At 35.4% G+C, this 10503-nt stretch overlaps 1 protein-coding gene across 1 annotated transcript; it reads right to left on the bottom strand.

Moving 5' to 3' along the window:
* Nucleotides 1-1657: 1657 nt before the first annotated feature.
* Nucleotides 1658-6441, bottom strand: LOC116118978 (aspartic proteinase Asp1-like). Its single transcript, XM_031404934.1, has 5 exons — nucleotides 5890-6441; nucleotides 5686-5803; nucleotides 5310-5533; nucleotides 4457-4635; nucleotides 1658-1929 (listed from the first exon to the last, which is right to left on the bottom strand). Exons 1-5 carry the CDS (start codon nucleotides 6036-6038, stop codon nucleotides 1658-1660), a joined length of 942 nt encoding a protein of 313 aa, XP_031260794.1. The 5' UTR covers nucleotides 6039-6441.
* Between the last annotated feature and the right edge of the window lie 4062 nt (nucleotides 6442-10503).

Raw genomic sequence — 10503 nt, 5'->3', positions numbered from 1 at the left:
AGTGATGGTATCTTATGAGCTAAAAAGGGTTAAGTGAACTAAACCCTCCATTTCATTCATTTCCATCGCCATAATCATTCTCTAACTTCTCTCAAGTTTCCTTTCAATTTTCCAAGAGTTCTAAGGAGTTTTAGGGAGCTTTTGGGGTAATTTTAGTAGAGTTTGAATCTAAAGCATCCTAAGGTAAGGATTCTTGCTTTGGATGTGAGTTTGCTTATAGTTATATTGAAGTCTTATATCGTTGTTATTGTTCTTGTTGTTGTTTTGAGTTGTTGTAGAGATAAGACAAGACAACAAGGGAAAGGAAAAGTACTAAAGAAGTCACTTTTTCACAAGGTAAGTAAATCCAATCCAAGTGGAGAGTTAAGAACTCTTTTGAGTAGAGATTTGTGTATGTATGTGTATATCTTATGTTCATTGAGAAATTGAGATGAGATGAGATGAGATTATAGTTATTAATGAGTATTGAATGTATTGGAATATGAGAAGTGTTGAGATTTTATGGTGTTGAGTTGAGTTTGATTGAAGTTGAAGGGAGTTTGAGTAAACCCTACAGAAGTGTTTGTTTTATTGATGGGAAATTAGAGTTTATGAGAGCGTTTTCTCCCATATTGGGAAGGTTCAAGACAAGAGAAGAGAAGAGTTATTGTTCACTTAGAGTTTTATATGCACATGAGTTGCATGATGAAATGCTCAAGAGAAGCATGAGTAAGAGTAGAAAGCCTTAATTATTACTACATAGCATATTTGCATTTTATTTGTGTATTAATGATTATGAGTCATCCATATGCATTAATTATGCATTAGAGAAAGAGTAGAAAAAGAATAGAGAATTTTGAGTGTGAGCTTTAGTAAAGAGAAAGAGAGATTGAGCACTAGAGAATAAAAGAGAGAAAAGAGCATAGAGTAAGTTGTGCGATGGGGAACCCGTGAGTAATGGGTAGAGTATTCCCGCATGTACGCCGCATTGAGAGAGCGGTATGAGTATGAGAGAGAGAAGTGGTGTAGCCCGTGAGAGTGCATGCAGATGAGGGTTATACCCGAGAGTACCTGAGAGAGAGAGATTATACACTCACATGGTCAAGGGTTCTGAATCCATGCATAACTGAGGTCGATCGGCTAGAATGAGTAGAAGTCACGTAGAGTGGGACCAAGTCCCGACTGTGCCTCTGGTAAGATGAGGTCGTGACTTACTAAAGAGAGTTAGCAGAAAAGAGTTATGAGAAAGAGAAAACAGAGAGAAGTATAAGAGAAAAAGTAAATGAGAATTGTAAGGAAAGAATTAGAGAGAGTTAACGGGGTTAGATGAGTAAAGGATTTACTTACTGAGCATTGTTTTAGTGCTCATCTCATTGTTTCCTATGTTTTGCAGGATCTAGGTGAGGACACGGTCGGATGGGCATCAGCAAGCGAAGGGAAATGGCTACACTGTCCACCATGTTTTTGATCACTTTTGTACATGATACAATTTTTGTGTAAAAAATATCTATATACATATATATGTTTAATGAAAGAAAATTTTGGACCCAACTATTTATGTTATTTTCCATGTGTTTTCGTTATGTATCTTTTATCAGTATATGAGTAGAGAGAGGCTATTACAAATTGTCTCTACTGCAGCTGATCCTTTGTCTGCGGTGCAGAAGTGATGGTTGAATTAACAGCTGTTTCTTTTGGCCCGGATATTAGCCGCTTTTTCTGTCCACAGCGGTTCTTTTGTTGCTCTGTTTGTTGAGTTAACCAGTGTCTTTGGTCTTCGTTCTTGCATTCTTTTAGTAGAAGGCATTGACTTTTGCTTCAACTCTGATTTCAGGGAAGCAAGGGTCAAATCATGAACAGCCTCAATAGTCACAAGAACTGGTTCACATTCAGATGGCCTTGGTCTCCTCTGTTGACGTTGCTTCTGCATCTGTTTTGCAACTGAAGTATCTGCAGCGCGTTGAGAATTAGATGGTGATAGGAACCCAATGACCTCAACCAGAATTCACATTGAAACATCGGTTGGCTCAAAAAGCCCATCCATAAGGATCTTCGCCGTTAAATATCGGTAATTCTAGCTTCTTTATTTTCCGATCCTCTCCACTGGTTTCATTGTCCCTCGTCTGTCCCTGACTGCTCCCTCTATTGTTCGTCTGATTTTCAGCCGCATCACCTTATCCTTTCCCCGACTTCCACTCTCTTCCTTTTTGTCCTTCAGTCGTATCAACTATCTCAGCTCCATGAGGTACCCTTTAATACTACCGATATCTTCCTTGATGCTCCCCATACCCTTCTCCAATCCATCAAATCCTCACTTCATTCTCGTATTCACCATAACCCAACCTCAGCTCTGATATCAATTTGATTGGAGCCCAATGACCTCAACCAAAATTCACAAAACACACAACAGAACAAAGCAACAATGACTGAATATTCTTCTGTAATTTTTTGTATTGATTGACTGTTATAAAGGAACAACCCAGTTACTAAGACAATAAGAACAGAATGAAAGAAAAGCCGAAAAAGATAACACTAGCCTTTCGAGGTGCTAGGAACCTCCCACAAGATACCACTAAAACATTCTCTACCCATTACAAACATTCCCACAATTTATGCCTCTCAATCCAGTTGTCCTAACAAACTACTCCCTTGGGATGGTACCACGTAGCCAACTCTAGTACACTTCCCCAGCTCAGCACTTGGTCTTCTTGTTTCCTTTCTTTCTCTTCACATATACTTGTGTGACAACCCTGTTAATTCTATCAATACTTCCTCCAGNAAAAATTATAGTTGACTATTCAGTCATCCAGTGGTAGTTTGTAAGATCTTACATTAAACGCACATAAAATTTTCAGATTAAAATGTCTTCTTGTGAGGCAAAAGTTTAATTAGATTGATCTGAGTTTTGTGCAAAAGCTTAATTTGGTCGTTTGAGTGGTAAATGAGGCATTAGAACTCGTGGAGACCATATGGACGGACCTAAGAAGGGGCGAGTGGGGCTGACAACCCTACTCAATTTTTTATTTATTGATTTCCTTTGTATTTGTCTTTTTTTTCTTTTTTCTAAATTGATATAATATAAGAAGATGAGTATATTATTAATTAAATATATTGTATATGTATTTTATCATTTAGAAGTCAACTAAAAGGTAAAACTTAGAAATAATAATGGGTGCGTTTGGTTCAATATTTCTACCCATATTCCGAATCTTATTTTTCAAATATTGTTTGGCACATTATTCCAGAACTATTATTATATTTTTTTAATTACTTTTAGACATCTTAAGTTTATTAATTTCGTTAAATACCCCTAGAAAAAAGTTTAAAAATTAACAAAAGCACCCCTATCAACCCATACTTGCCAGATTTTTGCAACCACCATCGGTGGTAGCCGGAATCTGTACAACGGCCTACACCACAACCATAACTGGCTGGTAGTTCACCGATCTAGTCTTTTCCGGCTAGATCCACCACAGATCTGACTGAAAAAGGCCAGATCTGGCCATCGCTAACAGCCAAAGATGAACTTCTTTGGCCTTTTTTGGCTGTCGACGGCAACATTTGGTCGTAGATGTGGCCTTTTCTGTGGATCTGGCCGAAAAAGGCCATAGCGACGCGTTACGACACAGATTCGACCGGTTTGTGTCGTAACGAAATTTTTTGACCAGATTCCGGCGATGGTGGCCGGAATCTAGCACTGCAGGTGGTAGGGGTATTTTTGTTATTTTATATATTAGGGTTTAATTAAATTAGCAAACCTAGGGGCTTTTTCATACATTTTTAAATTTTACCTCGTAATACTCTCATATCCAACTACCCAATATTATTCCTAAAATCCTATCCAAAATAATGAACCAAACGTATCCAATATTTCTTTCCCTCTCTAATATTATTTTTATGACAAATTTTATATTATTTATTTTAAATTTGTCCACTCTAATATTAATCCTAAATCCATCCCTCTTAATGAACTCTATATATAATACAAGTGGTATCAGTTAATGACTTTTTCCAATTCAAATAATAGTTTAATGATACTTTTCCACCTACAAACTTTTAAAATGTCACTTTATTACTGACATTTATATTTTTATAGTGAACATAAAACAAACTTGGTCCAGGCTATTGAAGCTTTTGAAGAGAAGATGCCAATAAGTCTTTTGATAGTTGGAATTGATCACAATTTGACTTGGGAGGGGTGTCTATGCAAACTCTAATCTCTCGATTGCCAGTGATTGGCGAGATCGACGAGAATATGGTTTGCAGGATTTTAGTGAGTGATGATTGGAGAAGAAAATTATGGTGGTAACGGGTCACAATGATGCCAGAATCAAGAACCGAATATAAATTTAGATAATAAAATAATATTTTGAAAGTATGTGGGTAAAAAAGTATCATCTATGATTTGACAATTATTTGGATGGAAAAAGCCGTTGACTCCAAGAGGTCTGTTGATGATGATCTCATATTCAATCACTCCTGGTTTTCGTTAACGTTTTTTTTTTTTTNCCTCGTCCACTTAAACAGTGGCCAATTACATTTCGAACTAAATTCTGACTGTGAAGCTGTGCAAGAATGCTGGATCTTCCCTTGCCAAGACCAAGTATTCCATCCAAGGGATGATTAAATGGACCTGGAAGTTGATCATATCCGCAACTGTATACAAAAAATAAGGATAAAAAATATAGAATAAGATAGCCATGATTTCTGCTTGCCTATATTGCATCTGAAGGACAACAGTAAAACAAAGGCTACCCTGCCGCCTTTTTGGGAGTTTAAAAGAGTTATTTCAGTGGTGAACGACAAAGTTTTCTTCCCATCTGATAGGTAAGAAATCAGGCTACCTAGATAGGCGAATTAAGTCCTTTTAACAATTAGAAAACCGTTGGTCATCAACCCCAACAGCAACATGATTTACAAAAGATCCACACAAGTTATAGTGACAGCATAAAAGGTTTACTACGAAAGTTCTATTCAAAGGTATATAATTCCATGCACTTGCCCAAAAAAATACCATGATTTTGAGATTGTTAAGCTGCCACTAAATTCAGAATTTTAAATTGATAGACAAATGCCCAATAGTAATATTTTAGCACGAACACATCTCCTTATGATAAGGCACATAGATTACAGACAATAAAATACAATCATAGTCACAAATACCAATTCATTATAATTGAAGATGCAATGGACGATCAAACAGGAGACCACTTTGTCAACTTGGCTCTTAAACAGTATTAAATTACTATTAGACCAAAGAACTTAGATAAGAGTTCAACAATATGATCTGAGTTCTAACAAAGAAAATTTAGACAATCAAAGTTACCAACCCGAGAGCTAGACGGGGATTAATTCTGACTCCGGTTATATAATTGAAGGCAAAAGCATCTCTGACAAGGACACCAAGAGAAGAACCACTATCTGCATACTGAACCTCATAGTCGCATTGCCCTGGATCTGGACATTTGTGGTCACCTGGTGCATGTAAGGATGCACAGATTGGGTCCTTACAGACCACAAGATCATTGTTGGGTTTGTAATAAGGATGAGGTGCCTACAAAGAGTTGGTTAAGAAAAATTATGACATGGTCTCCAATTATCTACTTCTAATACAAGCTTCAATGATGATATAACACAGCATTCAATATAAAATGGCTCCTGGAACTCATCTAGATTGATAAAAAGTTGCCATATTGAAGCAAGTACCTCAGTGCAATGCACACAGGGTGCATCACATTGGAGCCATGTGAGATCACTTCCAGTGTCAATATCAAGAAAGTAAGGCTTTGCTGGCTGTCCCATGTAAAGGGTGACATTATAGTACCTGCAAAAATAAAAAACCCTCTTTGATATCATCAACATCAATACATTGCTAAATTCAAGAAAACTCTATGTTTCAAAATGACATACCCTGTAGGATACACATTCCCATGAACTGGGAACAAAAGGGAAGACCCAACTCTATTGATCAATGATGAGGACGTTGGTGAAGCTGAACAGAACTTCAAAACCAGAGATAAAATCAACCAAACAACCAACCCCACCTTCCCGTTTCTCATGTTTGAGTTTCTATTTCTCTTTTTCTCAGTGATTTTGTGGATGAATTTGGTTTATGATATGTGTTTGATGAAATGCGTGAATGAAACAAAATAGGAGTTTTCGTCTTGGGGTTTTGTGGTGAATAATTATACAAACAGGGGCTGGTGTTTTACTTGGAGAGTAAGGATTCATGGGTATAGCTTTGCTTGTTTAAATTAATATACGTTCCTTTTCTTTCCACTGAGTTTATAATTCATTCGTTCATTTTTCTTCAGGTCAAGGGTTGTTTATTATTCTTGGATTTTCACTCAAAACTGGAACTGGAATCTTATAAACCACTTGAACAAGTCAACTAACTTTTCTTTAATTTTTATTTCAAATTTCAACTCTTCTGAGCAAGTATTTTTAGGATTTTTTTATGGCTTTTGAGGAAACATAAATGGGAGGGAACTGGGATTCAACTTCATCTAATCGATTTAGCGAAATTAGGTGATTTTTAAGATGATAAAACTCTACTTCTAAGGTTGGGTCTACTCAAAATTTCGTATAACTCTTTCGTAAAATGAAAAAACAATTGTGACAAACATATTTTGGTGGTATTTAAGTAGTTTCCTAGAATTTTCCTACCCACTTGGGTTTGCATGTTTTAAACTTTTGGAACACATTTTCAACAAAAATATGAATGTTGTCGCAAAGTAGAAAAATTTCAAGCTTGACTTAATCTCTTTTTCATGTTCACCGACTCGTTCATTTTAAGACAACATAGATTTTTTTTTTTTTTTTTTTTTTTTTTTTTTACCGAGTTATTTGGGTTAGTTTGCATACACCTCAATTAATCTTTCGGCATTCTAAAACTGTTGGCCAGATAAGAGTCACATTGACCACTTTTCAAAAACTCATGAAACCTCCTTTTACTTTTTTACCATGAGACTACTAAGTGATAATTGATAAGATAAAAGGTCTGGGATGATAATAAGTTAATAATTAGATTATGAGCGATTGTTATTTTTAATAAAGAAAATGCTACAGCCAAAATCTAGCTCCGTGGGACCTTATATTAATAATATTCTTTCTCTCTCTTTTTTTTTTTTTTTTTTTAATTTGACTGATTTGAGAATTTTAGAAAACTATTTGTTTCCTGTTTTTTTATGGAATATTGAAAATGTTTGAAATGTGAAAAAAAAAAAGTGTTCAATATATTTGTTTGAAAACATTATTTAAAAATATGGAAAATGAAAATGCGTTCAACATTTTTATTTGAAAACACTATAAAAAGAAATGAAAATTAAAAAAAAAAATTATCTCTTATACACCCGTAAAAAATCTTCAAATTACAACTTATTTTGCTTCTCGAAAAGATTTCAATAGTTTTCCGTTTATAATTTTGTGTTGTAGATCTTAATTTGGATAAAAATCTATATTTTAAGAGAGAAAAAAGAATAAATAAAAAGAGAACAAAAATATATTAATTGTTTATATGAAACATATGGGCTCAATTATGAAAATCAAATTCTCAAAAAGGTTATGGTAAATCCAAAACATAAACGGGCTATATTCTTCATAATACACTAAAAGTAACTTGACAAAATCTCAAATTTATCATCAAAAGAAAAACCATACACAAATAAAAATGGATAACTATCACATACAAAAATTATACACACTAGCTAACACGTTCATCAAGAAACAAATGCTTTATTTATCTCAACCAGTGTCTTTGGTCTTGGTTCTAGCATTCTTTTAGTAGAAGGCATTGACTTTTGCTTCAACTCAGATTTCAGGGAAGCAAGAGTCAAATCATGCTCAGCCTCAATAGTCATAAGAACTGGTTCACATTCGGATGGCCTTGTTCCCCTCTGTTGATGTTGCTTCTGCATCTGTTTTGTAACTAAGTATATGCAGCTAGTTGAGAATTTGATGGCATTTGCCACTCTGGTTGAAATTGGTGCTCCACTGCTGTAAGACTTCCCTCAATTGAATTTTCTGGTCGTTGCTAGTGTCCAATCATCAATATTATTGTTAGTAACTACGGTGTTAGAGACATCTTTGCTAATAAATAATGAATTGGCTACGAAAGTAATAGAAGCTAGCACTATTGCTACCTTGTATTCAAGTCCTTTAGCTTCATTACTAAAAGTAGTTTGATGCTGATGCTCGAGGCTAAGCTCCTGTAACATTGAGACAACTTGTAACTGGTCGAGATTTCGGTGGCTTTTCTGGGCTACCACGTTTTGATTTGTGATAATGCTCAACGAGTCCTACCAGATAAGATTGGCCTGCTTTTGGCTTAAAAATGTTGGCCTCCCCACTAAACTTTCTGTGTGATTCTGTAGTAGGGGAATTGTCTTCTTGTACTGTTTTTGTCCTTTCATTCGGCACCTGTTTATTTTCATTCTCGCCACATGATGAATCACAAGGCACATCCAAAAGTCGCTGTTGTGGATTAATCAGTTCCACCACTCCTTCAATCTGTATTTCTGGTAATTGGGCCTGCTTTTCACTAGCTTCTCTTTCTTGATCTCGAATTTTATTTTTCTCTTCAAGGTTCTCATTTTTCTGTTCTTCATGACACAGTTCTTCCATTACTTCTTTATCTAGTTCCTTCAAATGCTGTGCTTCAGCTACTCCAGTATGATTTTCAGCTTGATTTCTATCCTCAGCTTGGTTGTTCTCTTTTACCAATACCTCAATTGTTTTCCCTAGCACTTGAATTTGCAGTTAATTCATCTATTTTGCTGTTGTTCTGCTGCTCCTGCTTTTGATTATGTTTTTCATTCCCTTCTTTGTATTGTTCAGCTTCAACTTGTTCTTCATTCACTTTAAATTGCATTTCTTCCAACTCATCGTGTTTTTCAATCAATTCAGCATACCCTTTGTTTTCTTGTTCTCCAGTTGGTCCAATATGTCCTTCAGCTGGCTTTTGTTCTTCAAATCCTTTACATATTGTCCCATTCACTTGAGTCTTTTCCCGACTTTCTTCAATTTTTTTCTGTTTCTGTGATTCAACTCCTTTGACCTTATGCTGCTTGCCATTTTGCCTACCATTCTGAGACCTCCTCAAATGTTTCTGTTCTTTCTTCAACATATAACAAAAATGAGAACTCTCGTTTGTAAGTATACAACAGTTTCCGGAAGTACAAACAACGTCCCCTTTCTTAACAAGCTTTTGTAGGTGATGAGTCAATAGACTTGCATGAGCAAAAGGCAAATCTCCATACTCTGCCTCAATGAATTTCGATATAGTTTCCTCACTTGAACCACCGAGCTCATTCAACTCCGTGATTGCCCTTTGTATCATCTATGGAACACACAACACAAAATTGTTGACATGTGAATAATGATACGCGCCATATTTAGAAGATTGGAAATATTTGATATGGCCTAAGTATAGATAGTGTTGCTGGATTTATTCCATTCCTTTTATATGTTGATTTGTATTTATTTCTGTATATTTGACTTCCTTACATATCACTGTTACAATTAGGGATGTTCAAAAGAACCGGTTGGAACCGGAACCGGCGGGTACCCTAGGTTTGGTTCCGGTTCCTATCCAGAACCAATCGTTAATGGATAGTTTTTGGTTCCAAATTTTTGGAACCGTTACTGTGCGGTTTCGGTTCCTATAGTTTGGAACCGGAACCAGGAACCAGGAACTGAGACTAATATAAAATTAAATTAAATATTAGGGGGGTTAATAAAAACTTTTGTAGAAAAAGTAATGTGAATACATTTATATTTATATTTCATAACATTTAAAGTAAGTTGGTTTGACTTTTGAGAATTACAGTTGGTAATTTTGAATTTTGAATTTTGAATTTTGAATTTGTAATTTTATTTTTGTTAACAAGTGCCAAGTGGCCGGGGGGGGGGGGTGTATTGTAAGTTTTTAAGAGTTTTTTTTGCCATTTTAAAAACTTTTGGGGGGTCATGAAATTTTACAGGGTACCCAGAATCAGAACCGGAACCGTTGTTACAGGTTCTGGTTTTGGGTACCTGGGAACCGGAACTGTTGGTTCTGGTTCTGGTTCCGGTCGATTCCGGTTCTGGTTCCGGTTCCTTCAAAAAGTGTAGGGTACCCGGAACTGAACACCCCTAGTTACAATTATATAAATTGTACAACATTTTACATAAAAGATATACAGTAAAACCTCTCTATAGTGATACTCTACATAGTCATAAAAAATTATATTCCCAGTTTGGGATAGTTATAAATAAGAATAAACTCCACGTTGTCATAAGTTATAATTTTTCTAATTCCCGTCTTAAGGAAAGTTGCCTCCATATAGTAATAATTATCTGTATATTGCAAAAAAATATATGGTATGTTACATTAAAGGTTTAAGATGAAATAAAATATTTATCTGAAGTTGTTTGGGATAATAATTTATGCTTTAGAGTTGTTATTACATCTTTTAACTTGTGGATACATTACTCGCTAGCATTGACATTTTCTTGTTAAAGCCAAAACATTTCTAGCTTCTCAAG

This window comes from Pistacia vera, unplaced genomic scaffold, assembly GCF_008641045.1.
Source record: "Pistacia vera cultivar Batoury unplaced genomic scaffold, PisVer_v2 Contig867, whole genome shotgun sequence".
Taxonomy (NCBI): Eukaryota; Viridiplantae; Streptophyta; class Magnoliopsida; order Sapindales; family Anacardiaceae; genus Pistacia; species Pistacia vera.
The sequence above is the reverse complement of the archived record's forward strand: the minus strand, read 5'-3'. Positions and strand labels throughout refer to the sequence as shown.